Source organism: Temnothorax longispinosus, chromosome 2, assembly GCF_030848805.1.
Source record: "Temnothorax longispinosus isolate EJ_2023e chromosome 2, Tlon_JGU_v1, whole genome shotgun sequence".
NCBI lineage: Eukaryota > Metazoa > Arthropoda > Insecta > Hymenoptera > Formicidae > Temnothorax > Temnothorax longispinosus.
Window position 1 is genome coordinate 8110443 of NC_092359.1, and position 27614 is coordinate 8138056.

Here is a 27614-nt window from a genome sequence, read left to right on the forward strand (position 1 = left end):
TGTGCGTCCTTTTATCACACGGTAGTAATATGAGGAAATTTTGAAGAATATTTTTGAATGTTTCCCAGATAATGACATACGACAATTGATTAAACCAATTAAAAAGTATAGGAAAATAAAAGACATTAAAAGAAATATAATCTTAAAATAAATCTTGTTTAGCCGATTTTTATTACTTGTTACGAATAAGTAACAAGTGATTGTTTTTCACCGAAGAAGAGATTAAATAATTAACTCTTTTTTCATGTCATAACTTTTCGTCTCATCTTAAAATAATATCTAGATATCTCGCGATATCGATTCGTAGAAATTCATCCCAACTTAAATAAAACCTGTAAAGTACAATTGCACAAACTAGGCGATTTATTCTAACGAGCAAAAAGGCATTAAAATGACATCAGTCCGGTCCGCGTCCCGGTTGCCGTAGCGACGTCAATCAACGAACGAAATTGCATTTGCATCTTCCTACCATAATCTTGCTCCAGACAAATTTATGGGTTAAGACAACTTATCGGATGAAGCAATCCGCAATTACGTTTCGAACACAGCAAACAAACACAGCTAAGAGAAGAGGATCGTTATTTTAGTTGTCTCTGTCTAGAAACTGGAAATAGTCTCGAAGACGTTTCTCGTATTGAAGCAAGTAAAATATCGACATAAAAAATCAATGACGCGATATCTTTTGATATGTAAAAAGCATTACTCGCGACGCTTGATTGATATATAAAACTATTTTCATGATGTAGAGAGAACAAAACGCTTGACAAATAAAAATCCCGCGTTAGATTGCGCCGCGCCGGGCGGTTCACAGCGTTAACTGCAAAAGCAAGAAATAAAAAAAATAAATTCAGCTGTTATCGGTAACGAAAACTATGTTCCTGTCGAACTCAACTTTCAATAACAAATTTGAATTAGTTTTTCGCTCAGCAACCTATGTATTTCCACATGTTTCCTATATCAAAAAAATTTAAGTATCTTCTATCAACGTAACTAATATATCGCATATGATCGTATTTATATATTGTAACATTTACTTATTAATATTTCAAAATTTTGTTGAGTAAATTGATATTAACAGCATAAATCTGTGTAGATATAAATACACGGAAATGTAACAAAGATTACTTATATATATTTTTAAATTCCAAATGTAACAAACAAGATTTGCAGCAATAATAATTGTATAAAAATGCCAAAAAGGTAAAGAAATTTGAATATACGGTCTATATCGCATCTCAACCTGCTCTATATGATTTTAACAAGCTGTCGAAGGGATTCAAGGAAGTGTGTCGTAGCCGAGCATATAAAATTTAATCGTTCGCGCGAATGTGGATATCTCTTCCGATGAGGAACCCGCTCGACTGAGAAAACATGTTCGTACATACCCCGGTTGTGCCGGGTAAATATCAATAATTTAGGAGAACCGCAGCAGTTAATGTACCATTAAAGACGCTCGAGGAGGCGCGCGCCTACATGCAGAAGAAGGCGCTCGCGCGTAATTCAAGACGTTGGAGCCCGGTTTGCGTAATACCGTGCGCAAAATTCGCGAAGGATGGAACAGCGAAACTTCGCGATCCGTTTATAATCCCCCGCGGAGAGAGAGGAGAAAGAGAGCATTCGCGCGCTTATAGCGGCTGATCAATAAATCCTGCTCTCTCGTCGGGTTAACATCTCGCCAGGCTCGCGGCCGAATTTAAAACGTCATCAGTATGCATGGATTATATCGAGGCAGAATGTTTAAATTTAATAAACTATCGATAATTCATATCCACATATTAGCAAGTCGTTAATGCGTTACAGTTTTCAAAAAATAATTATACTTTTTTATATCGTTGCGCAGCTAATTCGATCAAGTTTGATATATTTGGACTAGATGGTTAATTTTAAATAAAATTTATCTAATAATACAAATTAAGGGCACATTCATGATAGATAAGAATAAAAGCATTGCATTTAGCCGACTTAGCGCATTTAATGTTGAACATATGACTTTCGACTTTCTCACGAATTCTGAGAAAGATTCGCTATAGAAAATTTATTATACCTGCCACACACACACATAGCACGTAAGCACGCGCTCCACACGCATCGCAGTCCATACTTTATCGTGTGTGTATTTATATACATATTTATACACGTACGGAGCTTAAACGTACGCGGTCGTACATGATCGCGCTTTGTTCATTTCCTTGTCTACTACATATGGAAGTTATAATGCATATTATTCTACAAACAACTCTAACTATTCGATGTTACAGCGCGAGTACACGGTTAATTTAACTCGTGAGTGAACGTGCCACAAAAAATTGCGCTATTAGTTGCATCTCATTTATAATGAATCCGAGGATAGATGTTTCAGCCATTACCAGTTTATATGACACACAAAAAATATAAAACACTCAGTGAAGAAGTAAAAATAACTGACATCCCTCATAAAAATTTTCGTATAAATATTTTACGTTTTTCATTAACATTTTCAACACATAAACATATATATATATATATATATATATATATATATATATATTTTTTATATTTACTTTCTACATTTAATTATATCGTAAGCAAAAGTCGATAGCAATTTATCAAAATGCGTTTTAAAATATGCATCAAACAAAAATAGATATATACATACATAGGTAAGGGGTGCTCTATGTATTTTAGAAAACTGAGAAAAGAAACAAATAAAATTGTGAAACGATATTTCAAAAGCTATATATAAAAGGAAAACAAGATTTATCGGCAATAAGAAACGTCGTGTGTCGCGATCTACAATACAAGTGCGTACGTTAAAGCATTCACTTTCAACCGGACCCCGTGAACCCGCGTGCGCGATTCATATTATACCATATGATTGAAGACGTATGCGGCAAAGAAAGAGAAATGCAGAAATACGAGACGCGTCTCGCCCTGTCCCATACGTCGCGATTCTATCAAGAATATATACTCCGGTATTCTGCGATGTATTTCAACGTTGATCGTGGACAATTCATTTTGGGGGTATAATAAGTATCGTTTTAAATGTTCCGCAATAAAATGCAGAGTAAAACGCGAGTTTGTTTATTCTTTTTGCCGTAACTAGTTAATAGAAATACAAAGATAAGCATATATAACCACCATTTACATATTCTTGCATCAAGTATTATATAATAGCACTATAATTTCAAATATTATATAACAAGATTATTTTTTAATTGCATAATGACTATCACAGTATTCAGTGCCATTTTACGTATTAATATGCTTATCATTTTGCATCGTATGTGCATTTGCACATTTAAATTTGTCAAATTCTCTAATTAATCAAAAATCTATTTATCGAAATTATTAGCAATCGTATAACCCGAACGTTAATTCCGTTCAATATTACCAAATTGGTTCAAATTTCACGTTCATTGCGTGTCTTTGTGCATACACAATTTTAATTACTTTACGTGCTCTTACAATCATTCAATTGCAATTGCAAATTCATGCTTTTTTTGAGCATGGAAATCATTTCATTAAGTAATTGTATTAAAAATAATGTATTCAATGTCATTGCTCTCCTAATGTCATAATCTCTTAATTATTGCTCTAATTTCTTAATACTTGTCGAACTATGTGATTCATATTGATATAAGATGTGTGATTAAAAGTAGATACTTAAATGATAAAGAAAAAGGGGAAAGAGAACATCGTGAATTATTCAAAATTAATCAAAATTAATTTTAATATTTTAATCGTGTTATGGAATATTGTGATGAGAAGTGATCAAAATTGAAGAAAATTTTAACAAATAAAAGTTAAAACACGTACAAAACGTAAGAAAGTTTTAGGTTCTCCCAAGGTTCTCCCAGTTGTTTTATGCGCCGCGGGAAAAACCGGAAACGATCTTCCACGGAAAAATAACTGAGGAGCTTCGAGCAAGGGACGCGACCATGTGCCCCATCAAAAAACTTGCGCAAAGTAGCGCGGCGAGTTTTCGCATTGGAGAAAAAACTTCCGCGAGCTCGCTTCCGTCGATTTGTCAAACGTACCGAAACGTATCCGATTCCGCGTTCCATTCGAGCTATCACGAGCTGTCGCTCGCGCGTGAGAAATTGAATCGGCGACCTAGGTCCTGAAGAGCGATTTTCTTAAAGACGATCTAAAATTGAAAACATGGATGCGAGAAAGAGCTACGTACACGGCTTTCGAGCAAATGATGTTTAAAAGATTCACCTTTAATTAAAAACAACATAAAATGCTTTTTTTCCTTCCAGAACTGGAACTCTGATGCTGTTATTCGACCAGTCGCATTTACAAAATGATCGTCAAATCCAAAAAACCATTCTTCGGATTTTAGTGTCACTATATTTTCGCGACGCTCTTTTTTCAGAGTTATTTCGTGCAGAACACCAACAAAACAGGTTTTTCTTTGAATTATTTATGTCATGAAATTGAATATTTTAACAAAACGATATAGATCTCATCCGGTTCGGAAATGAAAGGGAAATGGCAGTTTTGTGCATGGCTGCGTTATTAATCGACACTATACCTTTCGAGAAACTACTTCACTCATCTATCCATGCGCTGAAAATAAATTCGACGCTCAAACTGAAACCAGAACTCGTCTTACATCAAGCTAAAAGTCACTCGCTGAAGTTCGCGTCAATTTGTCAAACGTACCGAGACGTGTCCGGATTTCGCGTTCTGTACGAACTAACTTGGACAATGTACGAGTGGACTCTATATATTTATAGTGCCTCCAATGTCTCTCAAAATCATTTTGTGCACATATAAATGCTTTACCTATATGAAATACAGCTAGAATAATAATTTAATTATACATTTCGTGTCTTTCGCGTATTCTTCAATTAAAACTCGTAAAAATTGTAATTATTTAACAAGTAGTAATTTCTTGATAAAATCGTACTATCGACATAAACTACATCCATTATCATTTAATGGCACGATCAATCTTTAGCAAATACCTACAATGTACGTTCCTGAATACGCGATGATATCGTGGATACGTTGAAACATGTTTGTACAGCATTTAGCAACTTTACACGCCATATCTTTCTATCCATAAACATGCACGTGCTCGATTTTATTCAACCGAGGAAGCACGATTTGCTCGGGTGATCAGCTTAAAAGATATCAGAGAAATTTGCGCAAGTTGAAATTATATTGGCAGTGGCCAAGGAAGATTTGGTCTTGCAAAAAGATAATGGAGAATAGGAAATCTTTTCGACACTCGCGTGGAGATTGGCCCGATCAAACGATCGAAGCCAATCTCGCTCTTTCTCCAGGCTGTTTCAAGCTCCGGTACATTGGATTGGTCATTTCTGTTTCGAGGGATAAAAACGCGATATTGCTACGAAGTCCAGGGTGAAAATTTCTTCCTACTTGGTTAGCTCGTCACGCGGTAAGAAAATCGACATGCTGCCGGACGTCTTTTAACGCCGTCCTTAGGTGAGTATTGACAAAATTATTATTTGTTTTTTATCACTTTCACCACGTCACACCGAGAAGATTTTCGTCTTCAAGATGCTTAAATGAAAAACGATAACCGTATTCTGTCATTTAAACATTGTTGATAATTAACGTAACTGTGTAATCATTTCAGAAGTTCGTTCGTATTTTAAAATAAATATTGTACCAATATTAATAATTTCGGTCAAACAAATTTTCGTTCTTTTTTTAGATTGCTCCACAATCATTTAATAAATAATTGTTTTCGCAATCAATTATTAGAACTCCACAATCATTTAACAAGTAATTGTTTTCGCAATCAATTATTAAAGCTCTATATTACTTAATTCGAAGAACTTTTACTGTGCCTCTTAAAGACAGGCACAGTAAAAGATATGTAAAATCAATTAAACCCCTTATCTAACTTTAACAACCGTAATAAAAGTAAGCAATAATTTAAAAAGAACAAAAGTCACTAAGCCACTTTGACTTAAATCTAAATTACTGGTGCGAAGGACTCTTAAATGATCGAATAACGCGAAGATTACATTGTTACAGAGGCGGATGGAATAACTCAACGTCGAATTTCGCTCGCTGTCTACGGTGGATTATGCAAATCGACCTTTCGTCGCGTTAAATCGCGAGATTACCCGGAGGATTTTAATCGCGATAATCGCTCGCTCTTTCTAATTACTTTCTACCACTGTCTTCCGCGGAATAGATTTCAATTTTTTGCCATTCAACGTCGAGGAATCATTAGGACGTTTTCACACTGTCCGGCTGAATATCGGTATTTCTCATATAATTATACGCCTCGTATATTAATATACTCGTAATATTTCAGAATATTTCTCGAACGGTCTTTGCAAGCTCCATTGATCGGCCCCTTCCAGTACCTGATTACACGGTACACGAACGGAAATATAGCAAGGATATCAAGTGCGTTGATGGGTTATAAAAGTTTTATAGAGAATTTCTGATTGAACATTCGTTTTATGATATATTAATGCGCTTTTACACAGCCTGATCCAATATTTTATTCGCTACACGCGTATATTCGTTCTCCAACACTGTCTTAAAAGATTATCTATTTATCTATCTATTTAATCTATTTATCTATGTAATCTTTTTTGTGTATATTCTATATTTTTTAAGTTATTTATATTTTTATGCAAAACATATAATAGTTTCTTCAAAGATTTGATATTAGATTACTTATTAATTAAATTTACAATTTTGAATGCAATGTATTTTCAAATAAAATATATCTTTCGACATTTTTCTTTTTTTTTACGCAGAAATCCAAATATAATATATATATATATATATATATATATATATATATATATATATATATATATATTATATTTCGAAGAAAAATGTCATCAAATAAATAAATTTATAAATAAATTTATATTCTGTATCTCAGATTCTATTACAAGATAGGATTTTACTGAAACTTATTCTGTACTCAAAACAAGAACAGCGTTCGGAAATCTAATAAAGATTTTACGCAACATTGTCGCAAATGAACAGACGCAATTCCACGGTGTCTCTCGCGTTATTTCAAGAAAAATGTTTTCTCTTGAAAGCTCGTTCAGCTTTCTCATCTTTCCGATGATATTATTTAACTGTGGGTCGGAAATAGTTTCATGTTTCCTATCGCACGGACGCGTAGCGACAGTGTCCATGCACGATTCCCCGCAGCATAGCTTCCGCGGTTTTCTGATGACGTGCAAAATATTGCCGCAGTCCGTGGTTACCAGTTACAAACCTTTCGCGGCAATAGAATATTTTGACACGTAATATAAAACGATATAAAAAAAGAAACGAATAAAAAGTAATGCGATATAAAAAAGAGACGAATAAAAATATAAAAATTTTACATTAAAAGCGTTGATTATATGCGTTCAGCATATGCATTTAATTTCAAACGCATCGCATTTCGCCTCTATTACTTAATATGTGCTACTTTTCCTACAATCGTATAATTCTTTCGCGTAATGTCACATGAAAAAGATAGTGACAAAAACTATTTTAAGTTTAAATTTTTATCGTTACACATTTTGCGACATATTTTACGTTAAAAGAGAACGGTTGTATTATTTTCTGAAAGTAATAAAATTATTTTCTGTTGTGACTAAATATACCTAAATGATCAATTGATCTGAAAAATAATATGCAATCGAAAATTATATATAAAGCTAATTAAAAGGCAAAATCGGCTCCAATTTTCATTGCTTCCATTAATAAATCTAGACAAAAGTTGCACTGTTAAGTGCAATCCAAGATTGAATCACGTATAGAGTAAATAACCACTGTGTGCGACAGTACCTTGGCTTGTAATGCTCTTTAAGCTATGTAATTCTAAAGATAATCCTCAAAATTAATTCATGAAAAACCAAATCCAACGGAGATGAAAGTTTTTGCGTCGTGTAATAATGACGATGTTGCAATAATAATGACCACAGGATGCTCGGACATTACCCCTGACCCAATACATATTTATATAAATATATACATGATTTTGTAAATATATAATAGTCAATATGTAATAAAAAAATTATAAAATCTAATAAATATATAAGTACATCTTGCATACACATTATATTAATTATATGCTCCTTTCAACAGTCACATTACTTGAAAACATCGAAGTTTATAAAAATATTTTCTTTCCTATTGTTAATGAAAAATACTTTCCTTATTCCAATTAGACTGCGAAAAAAGCATACAAAAAAGTATACAAAGTTATCATTTAAAATGCTAACTTTGTATACTTTTTTGTATGCTTTTTTCGCAGTCTAATTGCTGATTTCAATCGGAACAGTTTTATCCACATATTAGTCTATATATATCCTTATTTTTGTACCTCTTCTCGTTGCAGGGAAAACATCATTAATAACTAAGTAAATAAACGCGCGAGAGCGTGTGTGCGCGCGTCAAGTCGCGCGCACAAATGTTATTTACAGCCCCCGACGAGAACCGCGACGAAAAAGAAAATTGCGCCTCCTAAGTAGAGAAAACAGCGGTACGCGTAGGCACGTCAATGGTTTGCATGTTTCCCAGATAATTGCGTACGCGGTGTTGCATTTTAGCGCAGGGGCATGCTGCACCTGCGTACATACATTCGTCCCACGATACGAGAGAGACGTGACTGCGCGATCATGCGATGCGCTTTGCGCGGTGTTTCGTTTCTTCGCCAGGTTCATGGGCCAGGTATGCGAACTAATTGCGACCCGGGTCGTCGCACTCTCCCGTGGCGAGCGTTAATGACGGCACGTTGAATGTCGCCCTTCCCCTCGATATATGTGTCACAAACACAGTCGACATTGCAGCTACGCCGGAGAAATGACTTTCCGATTCAATACGAGCGCGTAACAAGCAAAACGACGTTTCTTTTAACTGGCCAAGGAAATAGCCGTATCGACCGGCAGTTTGAAAACGACATAAATAAAACAAGAATTAAAATTGTTAAGATCGTAACGATGGGAACAATATTCTTGAGATATAAATCTTTTTCATTAGAATATCTAGATCAGGGTCTTGTTTATTTTTCTTCAGTAATAAAATACTTTTAAATAGTAAAAGTTAACAATTAATTTATTTAAGTAATTGTGTCTATTATATGTTTGAATCATTAATTATTAGTTATCAATGTAGTGAATTCATATATCTCGTAGAAGCAATTCTGCTCAAATATGAGTGAGTAGAAACACTCCAGAGTTCTGCATACACGTTATCCTATCACTCGTGTCGATACTCCAAGGAATCCTTGAAATTAGCTCGCGTAACGACAGTCGATTTTAACGATTTCCGTTAATTTCTAGGTCATCGAAAACGTTTCGTGAACATGCACAAGCCATCGTTTCACGAGAGACTATTCTCTTTCTACTTCTCGTTGTGATTCATTATCGATTTGTTGTTTCATTTTGCCCGTCAATTTGGTGCAAATTCCATCTATGGTATTAAAAAGATATGTTACGTTTTCATTATGCAAATGCGCTAACCTGATCATTAAATATATACATGTTTTCCAAATACTAATATTACTTCGAGAATATCTGATATCTACGAGAATATTGATAATAATAAAAAAAGATATAAAACTTTTATCGAAAGATATTTATCGATATCAACGCAAAAGTAGATATACAAAGATATATATTTCAAAATATCTAATTTAATTATATAATATTTAAAACTAAATACTTTCTCCGTGTGTCTACATGTCTTCCTCTATTATTTCAAAGGTATAAAATGTTTTGTCTTTAAGAAATAATTTTCGTTTTTATTATGATTAATTGTCATTATTTATTTAACTCCATGGCACAATCCTTCAAAGTTCAATTCAAATATTTTTATCGTGGATATATAATTATTCTTGTATTACTGCTATTTGTTACATATATATGTAAAGATATTTTTATGCGCGTATTATAGACCGCATAAATATAATCCAATATAATTTGACATGAGAGATGGCATGAACTTTTCTCGGCTGAAAAATAGCATATCTTAAAAACCGATATCCAACATAGAGAATTACCATATCGTTCCTTGAAGCATTTCGTTTCTACCGAGAATTGCTCATCGACTCGGCGAAAAATCGTTTCTCCTCATGACGCGTGACGCGAACGTAATCAATATCTAATCTCGTCATTCTCGTTACCAGCCGCGTGAGATGGAATTCCCAATTCCGATCATCCCAAAATCGATTATCGACGAACGAATATAGCGAAGAGACATATGATATACATTGGCTTAAAGAATTCAAAATTTGTATATGTACCTATTATGCACCTGCATTTTGTTTTAATTACTTTAATTGAAGTTAAAGATAACCGGGATAAATTATCCCTATATTAAATTTATTGATTCCTAGTTCCATTTATTTCCATGGTAAATCACGGTATATTGTCAATGAATTTATCAAAGAATTTCCCATAATCAAAGGTATAAGACCTAAGCGAAATACTTGGAACGAATATCGCAACTGAACGAGCATCAATCGCATTAGAAGAAGCTCGTAAGAGGGAATACATCTCTTGCTACCAATCGATATCTCATCGACGTTTAAGCGAGTAATTGCTTTTCTGGCACGCTCGTACACCGCTGTCAAACGGATACTCAGTTTTCTGAATACTGAGTATGAGAGGATTACCGTAATATCGGAATAGATGCGCCATACTAAATTCATAGACATACTGTAGCGAAAGACTGGTACTGTCAATTTTATAAGAAAACAAGAAAATAATATATATATGCAATCATGTAATATTCAAGTTCAATTATTTTAAAATAAATTAATTGCAAATAAGGTCAATTATTTTAGAATAAATCAATTGCAAATAAAAAATTTAAATAAAAATAAATTAATCAAATATTCAATTTTTTAAATATTTATATATTGTTCTATTCTTATGATTCTGTTACTTTTATAACTATATATTACAACAGAAATTTAAAATCGCTATTTATTTTTTAATATATAAGAAAATCAATGTTGACTATATTGATTAAAATCAGGACTATCAGCTATTTTACTATCAGCTAAATCACGATTAACTTCCAAGAAAATTTGTCTTTCTCGTCGACATATTTTTCCGTCCAAATATTTGGCATCATCGCCGGCACAGTGTATTGTATAGAAATCGGAAAGTTGGCGTGTGTTTTTTCGTATTTTTTCCATTTAAGGCACGCTGTGTTTCATACATTTGGGAGATGAAATAATCGACGATGCGCTATCTATGCCTTAGAATTTCCCGGTATATACCAGGTGCCAAATTATCGTCGACGTAGAAAGCCTGTGGGACTGGAAATAGAGTACCGAGGATCCCGATGGTATCGGTCCATTACCGCCTCAGGATGATGAAAGGCGCCTGGCACAACTATTATCCCGACTAGCAACCGGACGTACGCGGCCCAGCAGTCTTCAATTTCTCAAACGTCTTGCTCATATCGATTGGCTGGCGAGAAATTCGTAAAACAAGGCAATCGTTACCAGCTCTACTACCATCATCAACGTTGCGCCTCTATAATTTGTCGTTTCGACAGACTACTCGTCCCAGTCGCATTAACGGAGTTATATGCTCCAGGCGATAAACGTTTATCCATCATTAATGCCTCATAAGTAACCAGATTTCGTTTCTAGGTTAAAAATAGACTTTCGAGAATGTCGAAGTAACGTAACAGGCAATATAAAAATTATCTATCACAGCAATGTACGTGAAAGGGTCGCGATACTCCCCGTTGTGCTCGCGAACGTATAATATGTAACAGCGAACTATTCGGCGAGCGACGGAAAATCGTAAAACGCGAAACTAACGTCGCCATCAGGCAAAGTACTTTTTTACGCGCGTCGCAGCGCACACCCTACGCATTTACATATCCATATCCAGGCGAGTTCAACACGCGAAGAGATCGAAATATCCCGGACACGATGTCGCTGAAGAATTTACGAGGAGCGGATAGTATTTGACATCTCGAGCGGCCCAACGACGATGTGCCGTCGCCACCTTGCTCGATTGCCCGACGCGCATATATGCGCGAGCCGTAATCCTCGAATTCCCGATCCCGATCGTTCTGACCGGCAACGACAGCACGCGCACCAACTACCGATCGGCCGATTGGCGGGGAGAACGGGGAATCCGTAAAACCTGAGAGCGGTCGTTACCGAGATAAGCGAGCGCTTCCACTCTTAACATCCTCCCGCGCGTGGTCACGCTGCTGGGTCGGTCATAATCCTTTTAGGCCGACCACAGCCCTTAAGTTCTTAAAACATTTTCTGTACAGCACGGGGCTTAACGGCTTACTACTCCGAGGGGCAATCTGTAAAGTGCCTTGCAAGAGCCGGAACGGAGCGCCTCTTTTAACCCATTAACGGGGCAACTCGATGCCGCGATCGAGCGAAGACTGATCGGTCGAAATGGGCCGGACACTGCCTCGGAGGATGACTGCAGTAATGAGCGCATCTTTTATCGCAAATGTGCACGAGATTCATCCAATAACCTCGATTCGTACCGTTCGCGTTTCACTCCGAACATCTCAGGGTATTCAGACTCGAAGCAGAAGGAAGTTAGAGCCAATACTTAAGTCTATCGATATGTACATTTATGTTTTACAATATCGGTAACGACAGAATATTGTTGTTACTGCTTACAAAGCATAAACGACACTTAGTTCTTTATATAAAGAGTAATAAATTTAAAAAATTTCATTTTAGTTTTTTTATGAGTTTAAAGAGTATAATATTTAGATATTTTCAAAATTAAGACGGAATAATTTTAACTATATTCATTTATCGAAAATTTATTATCCTCTTCAGGAATAAATTTCGAAGTTAAAAAATAATAAATATTTTAATACCAATTCCCCAAGTTATGTGAATATCTGCCATCATATGAAGAGATCTTTTTTTCCTTTGTTGGAGATTCTACAGTAAAAATTTATTTCCTATATTGTTTGTTTTTTCTTTGTTAATAGTATATGGAATTTAAAAAAATAGAAACGTATATGTCAGTATCTCTAAAGAGATTAAAATTATAGATACGATTTATACTCAGACTTATGAGAAAATATACAATAACGCTTTACGGTTCAGATTTCCCGACATCGATTATTCTAATAGCGAGATCATCTAATACGATAGCCAACGATCCAAGTAATTATCCGCGAAAATTATATTCAAGTTACATAATGATTTAATCAAAAGGCCCGATCGGCTAAGGGATCCAATCGCGGTACATTTGGGATGAAATGCGCGCGGGAGAACGGCCAGCTCGATAATCCGGCATGACTCTCGGAAATTCTCGCAGCGTTACCGAACTCTCATACCGACCACTCGTACGAATATCCATACAACATTTCCGTATCCTCGTAAGTGATCCCGGACGTAGTGATACTAGTACGCTCGCTCAGATTTCCCATGAGCAAACCGAGTTTGCTGTCTTTTAAGAACAAGTTAGCTCGTGAACTTTTATCGTACTTTGACCAACAACATTATACCGTCGCAATAATTGTCATTCAGACAGTGATTTGAAAGACGCTAATACGACATTTTTTTTCAGCTAAAGATATAAAAGAATGAGCTAAAAATGGGAGAAAAAATGTCTCCTACATTTTCCATATCGGAAATACAGTTTAAAATTATATAGTTACGATATAGCCGACGTATTAACCATATAAAGTTTAAACTGTATTTCCGATGTGGAAAATGTAGAAGACATTTTTTCTCCCATTTTTAGCTCATTCTTTTATCTTTAGCTGAAAAAAATGTCGATGTGGCCGACGTGTCAACCTTTTCAAAACGGTAAAGTCTAAGCAGTATTGATCTCGGAGCAACTGGACTAACGGACTAATATTTTATTGCGCCCTGTAATTACGTATTATTTACTACGTATTATTTACCTAACTAGGCGACTAGGGTCGTATGAACTCAACTTGTTCGCACCTGCACGTGCAGCGCTAATTTACTACTCGTTACGGAATGAGCACAATGAGACACAAGTTATTTGACAGAGACTAGGTTGAGAGAAAATCATCTAGCGAGTCTTTTAGAGAAAGCCTCGTCGAAAATACGTCCGTGACGACCGACGGAGCTACGTGATTATAGCACGTTACATGCTGCAACAAGCTGTCTAAAAATCTACGAATCCGCAGTGCACGCCGGTTTATGATCGCGAATAAACTTCCTCGAGCACATTTGTAGCTTTCTTTTTCATTACCCGAGGCGCACGTTACGCGAGAATATTAAAGTTTTACACGTAAATGTATACATGTATATAGTTTACTTCGCAATCCGCATTATCGTCCGAACAATCAAACTGTATTTATTTTAAATAAAAATTATCACGTATAAATTTATCATAGTTTTCACGTTCGATGCGGAATGCATTGTCGTAAAGCTATCGTTTATTCGTGAGCAATTTATCGGATTTATTTCGATTATTCATGCTTCCAAACCTTTTCGTTTCGGTAAAACTTTTTAAAAAATTATTTAGCAGTTAATTTATTTAATCTTTTAATGATAGAGATCGACCACTTTCAGGTTTATAAGTAACTAGAGATGACAAGATTTCAATTAAGCTTTTAGAGTTTAATTAAAGTTCGACAAATATAATAAAATCTCATGTCCTAATATTTCCTTGTTTTAGTTAATCTCAAATAATTATATTAACTTATTTAATTTAGTTTCAAATTTATTTTGTTACGTTTTAAATGTTTTAACGTTTAAACATTAAAAAAAAAAAAATTGAGACAAGACAGTACTCGGATATATAACATAAAAGTTAAAAAAAAAAGAATAAGAATCTGTTAAAATAAACTGCTGACATATCTGTTAAATGTCCAATTTGAATAGAATTATATTTCACATATCACGTTTCATTATTCTAACATACATATCGCTAACTTCTGACTTTAAATATGTAAAATATATAATCGTATATGCTATATATAACGTATGTTATATAGTGCACACATTAATTTGTGTTAAAAATGTTGCTCACTGTGTAAGAGAAAGTCCAAGATCAGAGGAAGAGAATATATGACGAGAGAGATAGATAAAGCAAGATAAATATACCAATGTCGGAACACTTTTAAGACCTATGTCTGGACACTTTTATCATTTTAGTTTTTAAATAGGTAAGTATAACGCTAATTAAAATCAAAGATAAAAATATAATATAAGAAAAATATTTTTATCTTTGAGTCCTTGATTTTAATTCGCTTTATAACTTATTTAAGGACTAGAATGATAAAAATGTCCAGACATATAGGTATACGTGTACAGGCATTGGAACATTTACCTTATAAATCAGCGAAAGTAACATATACGGGAAATAAAGAAGTGAATAAGTGTATGCATCAAGAACAAAATAAAATGCGTTTTTAAAAAGATATTTATTTCCTTCTGCTTCTTGCATCCAAGACAATATAACTAGAATAACTGTACCATTTCGAATCGCGCAACCAGCAAGATAGGATTTAATCTCGCCGTCGATCGAAGATAAATTCGCTTAAAACGACAGGACGATATTAACAAGGTGTTAAGGAATGCCACCCCGTGTTCAGCTTCTAATAGAAGTCTAAAAGCGTTTCGCTCCGGCCACGCATACTTCATCTGAGCCCGAGCTACCTCGGAACTCAATCACGCGACGCGCAGACGCGGCTAACGATTCCCGGGCGCTTTGTAACACGACACGGGGCCTATATCGTGCCAAAGTATTTATCTTGAAAGCGCCAGCACGCTTGACCGCCGCTAATATCCCACTAATCCACTTTGCACAATCTTCCCCCGTACATAATCCCAGGCACTCCGCCCATAGATCATAAACACTTCCGTGCGGCCTGTATATGTTCCCCGCGCCTAACCTGTTTGCGGTCTCGTCCGGGGGACCGTTTAAAACGTGCCATTATAATCGATCTTCGCGTTGCACGCTTCGAAAAGAGCGATTCGTTTTCAAGCGCGTTAATATTTGCATGAATGAGACCTTAGAGACGGAAAACATCCGCATACAAATGCATTATATTTAATATTCTTATAATATTTCTGATACAATTTTTACAGATCTATTATTACTTACAATTAGTAATATAAGATAAAAGATATTTTAACTCACTAATACAATGCGCAAAGTTGTAAACTGCACTGCGATCTACGTTGATCTGTAAAACACAAATACACCCAAGTTATAACAATGTCCAAAATAATTAATATTTCAGAAAATAATTATTGCTCTCGTGAAATAATTATAAACAATTTATATTGCGAATAACAAGCAGATAGATAGATAATAGATTACTTACCCCCTAGGTTGCTTCGCCGTCGCCCAATGCCTCCCCGGGCCTCCTCCTCCTCTCGTGTTCCACCCCTGTTTCTTCGTCTTCTTGGCACAACACTCATCCACCTAACTTAACCCACGAAAATTCACTCGCGACCCCACGCGCATTAATCATTAGGGTACGACGGTTACGCAACATTTTGCACGGTCTCCCTTCGAACTGAATCCTCGTAGCGAGCGATCTCGTTTGGCGTGGTACCCGTCGCGATCATATTGCGCGAGATAATGAGACGACATACGAAGCGATTTACACCGTTACCTGCTCGCTCGAGCTTCGGTGTGCGAATGAGAGCGCGGCGACCTTGCGTCAGTACAGCGCGCTATACGTCACAAAAACAATCATTAAAGCCGCGCGCGAGCTGTTACCGCCCCCAAAATATTTAAACGCTGTAAAATAAAGATACGATAAATGTTCTTTATTCTTTATTCTTTATTCTTAACATTGCGCGTTAATAATTAGAAAATGGTATGTATTGCGGATTCTCGTCACTTAATTTGCTCGATTTGGTGATCCGTGTATTATCCACGAGCTCAATCCGTAAACGGAGCATTCGAGTCGAAAATTTAAAGATAGACAAGATAGATTCAATAAATAATTATTTTTTATTAATACTGTAAAATAATAATTTGTAATTCCCTATTCGATTGCTAATCCAACTGAAAATAGATCAGGCGAAATATATTTACTTCAATAAATAACCGTCACTTCGAAACCACTCCTTGGGAATTAATTATTTGCGTGAACTATTAATCAGAGACTATTTATAGAACTATTAATCGCAACTAATTGCTCGGAGAGTGATCACATCTCTCGGTATTTTGAATTACGATCACGATTTCTCGGTGTTATATAATAGCAGTAAAGTTAACGCATATACATATTTGTGAGCCGCAGAAAAAAACGCCGAGTGCTGCGTGCCAGTCAATTTGTCACTGCTGCGGAACATTTAACGTACTGCAAAATAAATTTATATCGAATATATTCTGTTGCTTGTATTTCAAATTAATTTTGATGAATGGACATTAAATCTATAACACATTTGAATAATAAAATTTTGCTTTACTTTGAACTGATGAAAAAAAACTGTAAATGTAATTTAATTTGCTATTATTGCCTTTTTCAAATTTTTATGTCCTGAGAAGAATTAAATTTGCTCTGTGTAGGATATGTGTGATAAATCAGAAAAATTAAATTAATTTTCCACAAAAAACGTGATTCAGTTTTTTTAATTCATTAAACATTAAAGTTACGATCTTTTTAAGATACTGTATATATAGTAATAGCATATACATATATACATATATACATATATACATATATACATATATACATATATACATATATACATATATACATACATATAGCATATACATATATACATATATACATACATATACATATATATATGGAGATATATATAGTAATAACAAATTAATTGCCATTTTCCGATGAAAACAAAGATAAATTTTATTCTTCAAATTTATAGTTTAATAATTTAATAATTCTTTTTAAATTAATCCATAATTAATTAATTGCTATAGTATACACAGTATAATAGCATATTATCTATTATGTCTAAGGAATCAAATTATGAAATTGGTTGAATAATTAATTTATTATTACTACGTAAAAATTATTAAAATATATAGATGCCCTGTATATGACAAAAAGCGATTTTAATATAACGTTTGAAACGCATTTTGAAATAGATAAATCAATAAAATGTGAAGACGTTTTTATTTTTAGTTATTTTTCCCGTTTTGCGATGTGTTGGTACTCATTGGTACATTTTCTTTTTATTTCCGTGACAGATTCTTTTTCTGCTTTTCCACGCGACAAAACATCCGTATTTTTTGTTCAATCGCGCGCTTTCCCGTCAAAAAGTCATAATCTTCCAAATGTATAAAATTTATGTTACTTGTTACTGATGTACGGAACTTAATGGAAACTTACGCTTTTAAATAAGTGTATAAGGAAAACTTTTTTTTGGAAATATAATCCATGCCTTTTAATTAGCAATTTTTTACCTTAAATCTTATTCCATCGTAAATATTTTCGAGGATATTTATCTAATTTTATAAAGTTTCACGATGTATAAACAAAGCGCAAATTATCATTTAAAATAATTAAACGATATTTATGTTATTAAAATTTTTCTAGTTTTAAAATTCTATTTCACAATAGAAATTACAAATAAGAGTATTAATCTTATTATTATCGTATCAGCTGTCTTACGAAAATCTGTTCTGTCTTATACTATATATAAGTATCTGTTTTATACTGAAGAGCAAACTAATATAATAAGTATATTGCACAGAGACGTAAATGCGCTTTATTTTAAATGCACCGGAAATATATCGCGCAAGCGTGTATTACCTAGCTTGTTATATTCATCGCCTCTTTCCTTTACGTAGTATATTGCTTGCCTCGGAATCACGAATTCTAGAACTAACACGAGTTTCCACGTGCAGAAATATTAAAGTCCTAAGCCTGTACCGGTAGTGTAGTTTGCTAATTGCGAGAAAGCATTGTGCAAAATAGCTCCATATAAAATGCTTTTATGAGAAATTCCTCAGAACAAGAACCAACGATGTTAAAAGATATTAAAAGATTTTAAGACCGTTTATAGCGCGTTGTCAAAAGATTAAAATTTATCTTATAATAATTGGCTTAATTTAGCATGCAATTTAGTTTATGAACGTTTGACATAGTTCCAAAAGTGGAATGCCAAAAACACTTTCCATCTCTTTCTCATTTTATTCGTTCATTCATGACACTAGCAAACGTAATTATCTTCTAATCATGCGTATCATCTAATAATTATCTTTTCTTATTAGCCTATTGATATGTTGGCGCCCACATAATTCCTATTTCCTTCTAACACTATCTCTCACGAAGATTTGTGGATAGTCTTGTATTGATCCCGCCAGCATTGTTTGCCGGCTATGGGTCTTTTCTAGATCCTTTACAGGTATACAGCCAGAGAGGCGAGCAGAAACATAGAAAGATAGACTGCGACAAGTCCCAGGCGGCAAGATCCGACAATGGGCCCCAGAATGACAACAGAACTCTTGGGGGTGGCCGCGTATAATCGACAGGTAATAAAGCAAACTCCAGACATGTCGGAGGACCGCCCGATCGTTCTTCTTTCGGTTTTTTTATTTCTCTCGGCAGGTGAGAAAAGGCGATCTTGGCGACAGAGGGAGTAGATCAGAACAAGAGATTTCGAGTATTGTACCTCGTAGATTACAAGATCCGTTTCATTCCCTCAGCGGTTTACTCGCGTCCCGAAACAGAGTAGAAAATTTGGTACGAGCCAGAAAGACCCTCGTAAAGATACGAGAAGACGCAGGAAAAATATTCAAGAATTACGGAATGTTCGTGAACTCTTTTGAAAGCGGGGAAGTACTTGCTCTTTTCGTAGGAAATGAAAACGAAGTGGAAATGTAATTTCAGATCAAAAGACACGATTTCTCTTTACGCGATTTGTCAAATCTCCCGTTGATGGAAGTCGTCGTTATATTTTTCGTAGCAATATTTCGAATATCGTTGAAAACGTAGAAGTTTTTTCTGCAAGATTTAATCATGCAAATGTGCAGTTAAAATCTGTTTCGTTTATTTCGATACAATATGTATAAGAATATATGCTGAGATAATTAATAATAAAACCTGCATAATATTGAAATAATAATAACATATCGTTTATCGATAGTTAAAAAAAACGGAGTAGAAGTTGCGTTCAAAAACATTTAACGAGCTCCGTGAATAAATCCGTGAACCAACAATGGGTGCATCGCATACCCCGATAAATCCTCTTGCTCTGAAACTCGCGAACGCCAAAAATACGACCGAGTGTATGGCCGTTGCTTTCCTTACTTTAGTTCTGCGCTCTCTTCTGAGTTCTTTCGAGGCGCTGTTGAAGAAGCGCGGAAGCTCCTCGTTTGTATTGTACGCAACGCAGCTCGCTCGTAAGTTTCGACAAAGTTTCTGCTATATCAAACAAGGATGCCCCAAAATTTGTGGAACATAGTGGAAAAGCCGTCTTTTGTCGAGCAGCAGATCCGTTGACAGCGATGCCTTGATAGCTTTCGACAGATTTTTACCAGAAGTGCTATCGCGTTAGAAACAACTTATATACATGTTCCTCAACTTGTATAATGTTTTAATCAATAATACTACGTTCACCTGTTAAATATTCGTGTATTAAAATAATTCCTATTTTCCACGTACAACAAAAAATGCGCTACTTTTAATTATATTTGCATTTGATTATATTGATTGCATATGCAATTATTATGACTTAAATAATTAAAGAAAATATTACAATGTCTTCTATAAATTATATTCCAATATTACATTTTTTATTCACGGATATAATAAATAAAAACTTATTTAATATCTTTATTTGGCAGTTTATCTCCTTATTTTTTTATTAAATTTAAGGTAATGCGAATATAAACTCTTTTCTCCAAAATTATTGAGAAAAGAAATGTCCCAGTCGACACAGCATCTTATATATAATTTTGCACTCAACAATGTAAATGTAATATAATAACATGTGTTATATTACATTTACAATGTTGAGTACGAAATTATAATATAGATGTAAAGTAACTGATGCTCTGAGTCAACTGGGGTGGAAAAATGATCGTATAATGTCAATTACACACGCCATTATAAACTTAAAAATTCACTCTCCAGATTAAATCTCGTCAATGACATAAATCCCCGAGATGTGATAATATATGTCTTAGAGGCATGCAGACGAAGCAAAATGTATAGATCTCGCAAAATTAACCGCAGCCAATATATAAAGCTCTATATCTCAAGGCGCCCCGAAAAGCCTGGAAACCGACATTGGTCGACTCGCGTGCACCGGCTGACCTCGTTCCCCTTCAACCCTCAGACAGGGAGAGGGAGTCACGTGGCCACGTCGTTAATTTTGCCGTTCTTGGACTGTAGAGGACGAGGGTGGTGCGCGCAGCGAAAGGACACGAAGACTCCTTAGCTCTCAGAGACCGCATTCAAAAGTTCGGCCACTCAAAGGGAAATGAGAAAGATACATCGGCCATCGGCAGATTAAAGTGATGCTCGTGGCCTTTGATCTTCCTCGCGAAACAAGCAAGAGTCGGGACGGGCATAAAATACGTCTGTATCCCAGGAGGTCCGACCTGTTTTCCCGTCATCTCTCAAGTGACGGCGATCAGAGAAGAGAAAGAAAAAAAAATTTTTTTAAAGGAAAAAGAGGCTCAAGTAGCCGAGACAGGTCTCTTTTTGTCACTAACCGAAAGACAATCGTAATCTATGCGGGTGCATCGAGTAACGCGATAAAAAATTCAGTACTCACGAAGACGAAATAGGATTTCTTCATGGTCCTGACAACCTTGGTGAGAACACTCGTCAACGATGGATCCCTCTTTTCTCACTTGTTAACTGACGTATGCAACTCCTTGTGCTCACTGCAAGACTGTTGTCAGAGATCGTCGAGTTCCCACCACGTGCAACTGTCACCCCCTGACGAAGGGCGCATCGAGGAACCTGTCAGGCGTCTACCGCGAGGAAAATTACGATTCTTTACCTTTCTCACTTACGAATATTTATTTCAACACTTCACCCTTCTTCCCGCCGCGATATGCACATAACAATTGTCGCGCGTAGCACGTGCCGCGAACGATTCGCGATGCGCGGTTCAACGACGAACGTGACGAAACTCCAGATCAGGTACGACGTTGTTGAGACGTGATCTCGCCGAAAATGCTTCGATCGCAATTGTCGAGAGCCCGTGCGATCTACGAAAACTGGGATCCCTTCGTTCTGGAGATGTCTGAACACCGCAAAACACCTCAACCACACGTGTGTCCCTGCGTTACCGTTCGATGTCGTCGGGCCGAGGTGCGCGACGCGAGTGTCGGCCTTAAGTCTCGAAAGCGCTTGACGTTGGCGCCCGTGCGGCGTGGTACAAGGTGGGGGATGCAGAGGGGGGATGATCGCCTACCCCTCCCGTCCCTATTCTCCCTTCCTACCTCGACCACCCACGCCACCCCCGTGGAGAACGCCACACTCAACTCCCACGCTTCCGCCGCATCCCACTGCGCCTCGCCTCTGTGCACCCATCGACCCCGCGACCACCCACTTCACGTTGGGGTGAGAGTGGAATAAAGTGCCGCCCGGAGGGATGGTAAGTCCGCGCGACGACGCAAAAGAGACGTGAGGGGAAAGAGGAGGAAGAGAAGTAGGAGAGGAACGGTGTACGAAGGGGGTGAAAGACGAAGACCGAGACGAAGACTGAGGGAGAAAGTATAATCCGCAAAGTTGCAACGATCAAACAAGTGTCGAATTTGTTTTTTTATGCGTTTAACTACCTACCCTTTGACTATCCTGATTTGTGGTGTTTTCTTTTCCTTCAAGAAGCGGAAAAGAGATAGGATAATTGTTCGTCGAACCGAGTGATAATCGCGCATAGATTTTGCGAGCGATGTTTCCTGGTTATAATGTTTCGTATCCTGCTCTGCGGGAATCGCAGCAAGGACTCTGGGACCATCCGTCATTCTGCGCGTAATTTGATTTACGTCTATCATGACTTGCGTGTCATGTTTCTTTCATGGTTTTGCTGTCTAACCAACTATTGGAAGCGCGGTGTTTGAGGCTTTTATAATTGTATCAGGTGAGTTCTATATTTTTTTTTCATAAAAATAGGAAAATGATATAATTGCTATATTTTGATTTTATAAAATTAATATTATATTTTACTAAATCTATATTAATATTTTAAATATCAAGTGTGCGACATCACGTCAGCGACATGACAAAAATTTGTTATTTAAGCAAAATATATATTTAAAACTTTTATAATTTTTTAAGAATACGTCTTGATACAAGTCTTGATATATTAAATTTTTAACTAATCATATCATGTTTTTTTTTATTACGACATACGACATTACAAACAAAATCCAACTGAGTCTTATGTTTTTATATATTTTTAATAGATTTATCCCTGTTGTTATAAATTTTATTTAAACTAATAAAATTATCAAATATAAAGGATTAAAAATGATGAGCCTTAAAGGCTCATCATCAATATACCTGTTTCATGTTTCGTTTTACACGCATTCCTATGTATTGTAATTAATAACGGCCTTTTATACCGTTCGCTTTTATAATAATGAAACCTCAAAGCGCATGGCAGCAATATTCCAAACTCGTCTCATATAACAATGTTTGGGACGACATTGTGAGTGCTATACGTTACTAATACGTAAAACGGAACAGAAAATGAAAATTGGGAGCGTTATGACGTCAGAGAGCTCGCGTTACGAGTTCGCGAAATCACCCTGTGGTCATTGCGGTTGGACTTTAAGTCCACTTTATGTGTACGCGTGTACATTCCAAAACCAGCAAGAGGAGGGTTAACTTATCTTGAGGATTGTTTTTAGCGGCTATGTATACCACACAAATCTTCCCTCGTAATTAATTCTTATTAAATAGACCTGAGGCTTAAAGAAAAAATGGTACAAGTGAGGAATGATGTAGAGTCTAAAGTTAAATTAAGTAAAAAAAGGTAAAATAAAATTCTTGTTTTAGCTAATAATTTACTTATATATCTCTCACAAGTAAATTAAATTAAAACAAAATAGCTTTTTTTATACTCGCGAGCAATAGATCTGTACGTATTCTCAATTTACGTAATCTACTTACAGTATATTAACTTATACTATTTACTTTTAAAAATTCTTGATAAAATATATTTAAAATTGTTTTGTGTTATATAAACGTACAGAGAACACATATGCAAAGAGACAAAAACAATATTATACAACGTTGAAAATGCTCCTCGACAGGTTTGCTCCTCGTCAGCTTTATAAAGTGTCCATAACGGAAAATATCCCAAATAATGTTATTTTATTTCATATATGTACTCTTTATATTCTAGGTTAAATAACCTCCTTTTCCTGTTTTGAAACATAAAACTGCTGTACACGAAATTTTATCCACTATTAGCAGGTAGATAAAAACAGGTTGATCAGAAAACGAGATAGTCAATACATTGAAAAAATTTGAATTTGGTGAACATGTAATAGATATTAAATCTTTTTTTACTTGCCATTTTAATGAAAAATTGCAGTAAGACTAAACGAGTTATATTAGCTACAAAATTGCACCAATCAATTTTGTATATATTTTGCATTAAAGTTTATTCAATTTTATATTGTTTATATGAAGTTTATTCGATGAATTTACATGTTTATGTATTCTAGATTTTTTCACACGATTGTATAAAACGTTCGCCTATCTCGCGGTAAAATAATTTCTAAATAATATTAAATATATATAAATATCACATATACTTTTATTAAAATAATTATTTTGATTAGTAATAACATTAATGTAAACATATTTACATAACCATTTAAAGTTTATGTAATCACATATGGTTGTCTTTAAATACCTACTCAAAAACAAGATTTTTGATAATTTCGTCCATTCAGTAATAATCCGGCAGAGAAAACTATGATCCTCTATAAATGTATAAATTTCTCAACTTTCAACAAAGAATGTTGCATTTTATACTTGAGAGTCAATAATTTCACCACAAAAATTTTATCGCGATCAAAATAAGCATAGCTGATTATCGTATTAGGGAAAATACCCGCGCGATGAAATAAATATGATACTTCGAAGCACACGAATTTCCGATTTTCAGAGAGGATTTTATTCTCAGCTTGATAGCGAATGGATTCGTGTCACGGGGACGGGATTTATCGACGCTGAAAATTCACCGCCACACTGCAACTAACGACAACAATTATCCGAAAAGTTGCCAACATGTCAAAAATGAGCAACACAAGGGATTGTTATCGCGTTGCGTGCTACGTGCTGCATGTTTGATGAACGTTAATCGAAATGTTGCATCGAATGTGTACACCTAATCTATCAGTGTATATGTATTCGATCAGTACATCCTACAAAGCAAATAATCTTTTGTAAAGATACGTTGTACTCTCTCAGTATATTCTAACATAATAGTAAAATACTACTGTAAATATAAAAGCAATTTTTTGTTTTGATTCTAGAATTAAATAACAACAATAAAATTTTTATTTTGGATTTTTTTCAAAAAATTCTTCTCTTCCCATTTGTTTTTGTAAAGTTATATAAACTTTGTTGTAAAGAAATAAAGAAATTATAATTTTTGAACTCTAAAATAAGCACTATAAGCATTAATTGATTATATAACTTCTTTCTTAAAAACAAAATGTATAAGGTATAAGTACGTATGAAATACGAAAAATATATTCTGTGTAACTATGATATTTCGTATATTATTGTTATAACGCGTGCACATGTATAAAATTATCTTAATTTACATAATTAGATTCATAATACTTAAACAAAGCATATTTTTAACATTTGTGCGTTATTTCATTAAAAATTATAAGAGATAAATCTTGTATCATATGCAATCATCATAATAGACTTATTACGCAAATTTACTTTTTTATATGTATACAAGGTATAAGAACTCGTCATACACACTTACTCCTTCAGTAACTATTTTGTAAAAGCATATGTGAGCATGTGTTAACAATTGGTTGGATTCGATACAAGTAGCTTATAGAGATCTTCACGATTAAAAGATATTTCTCAATAAATCGATTATGAATTAATGCATATATAACAACATGATTCACCTTTTATCATAATTTCTAACAAAATAACGCATGAATGTCGTCGAAAATATGTTCTCTTCGAATGTTATGACTAGAAATCTAGATATCTTAAGAGGTTTAATATTGGATATATTAATTAGTATATAATCAGAATTTGTATTTTAACAAATTCAGTAAATAGCTGAAGACTTGTAAATAAGTTAAAACAAAAAATACTCTGTTATCACTATAAACAAAGATAAATAAATCCTAAAAAAGAGAGAAACCGTATAGACGTATCTACCTGACTTTTAAAAGCGCGTACGCAAGGAAACGTATGAAAATCGAAACGTTTTAAGGCCTTTGACGTCCCTTAAGGCACTCAGCCCGAACCATTCCACCACAGGGGTGAGATAAACGCCGGGTACAAGCTGAGTTGGGACCCCCGCCAATTCCGTATAAAACCGTCTCGCTGCTTCCGGTATATTTATTTCGATGAAAGGCCTCGCGGTAACGGCTCGTGCATTACGGTGACGAGCGCGCCTTACGAAAACAAAAAGTCGGAAAAGCATCAGAATGAAGGCGTATACCCACCCGTTCATTGTGCGCGAGCAGAATGGGAAAAACGAGACAATCGTGTTAAATCCCGACGACAAACATTCAAAGAACGTCAGAATCGATCGACAAAGAGTCCTCCATTTATTTATGGATAAGTCATAGACTGCGGAATACTTCGATTGCGGAGTAAAAGGAGATATCGAGTGTACGGATAATATAATAGATATGACGTTCTTATCACTAAAAAATATCGGTATACTCCGTGTACGTGATCTGCACACAGTCGATCTTATCAATTATTCAAAAATAATATGCAAAGTTAATTTATAAATATATAACAGAAAATAGTTTCTACTTTCCAACGCAGATCAGATATTAGTTTTTAGAACAACAATCGGTATAAATATCGGTATAAATATGGCTTAGAATTTACAAAAATTGCATATATTGCAATATTTGAAGATATTAATTAAATCATTTTATATATTAAAGGAGATTACATATTATTGTAGTATACCCTGAGATGCTTTTCACTTGGAGTAAATTTCAACCTATGGACAGCAACGCTTTGCGTTGCTGCTGAATACGAACATTAAACACATAGCAAGGACTTACCTTATAAGCGCATATAACCAACGAGCTCTCTATTTGACAGTGCGATCCTCCAAGCTTGCTGTATTCGAGTACCTATATTCGTCCTGCTTTATTCTATCCTCTTGACCAGGTGCGCAAGCGTTTGGCACAGCTTTCTTATTTAGGCGTGTATTCGGCCAAGTGGATCTATAAGAAAACACGGGTCGCTCAGAGTTTACACTGACACACATTGTGCGCAAATAAAAGTTTACGGTTTAAAGAGGATGTTCAACCACTCGAGAATGTAGCCAAGTCTGACAAGCTTTAACTTCAAGCAATAATCGTCAAGTGGCCCGGGCGAGAATTCTTATACGAATTGTATTTACAGCGAGATGCAAAACTAGTAATACATAATGTATAAATCTTTGCTTGGGCGATATTTATACTAACATTTATAAGTAACTTAATATTTTTGCGCAATATCATCTATAGTCTTAATCGCATGTAATTCAAAAAAGAATTTTCTATTATTAATTTCAATGGAAATCATAG

At 35.1% G+C, this 27614-nt stretch overlaps 1 protein-coding gene across 3 annotated transcripts in view; it reads right to left on the minus strand.

Moving 5' to 3' along the window:
• Positions 1–22197, minus strand: part of Nolo (no long nerve cord) — a 186191-nt gene extending 163994 nt beyond the window's left edge. For all 3 annotated transcript variants that reach the window (XM_071797746.1, XM_071797747.1, XM_071797745.1), the window contains exon 1: positions 21629–22197. In XM_071797746.1, the coding sequence (XP_071653847.1) occupies positions 21629–21652 (24 nt within the window). In that variant the 5' untranslated portion in view covers positions 21653–22197. The remainder of the gene's footprint in view (positions 1–21628) is intronic.
• Between the last annotated feature and the right edge of the window lie 5417 nt (positions 22198–27614).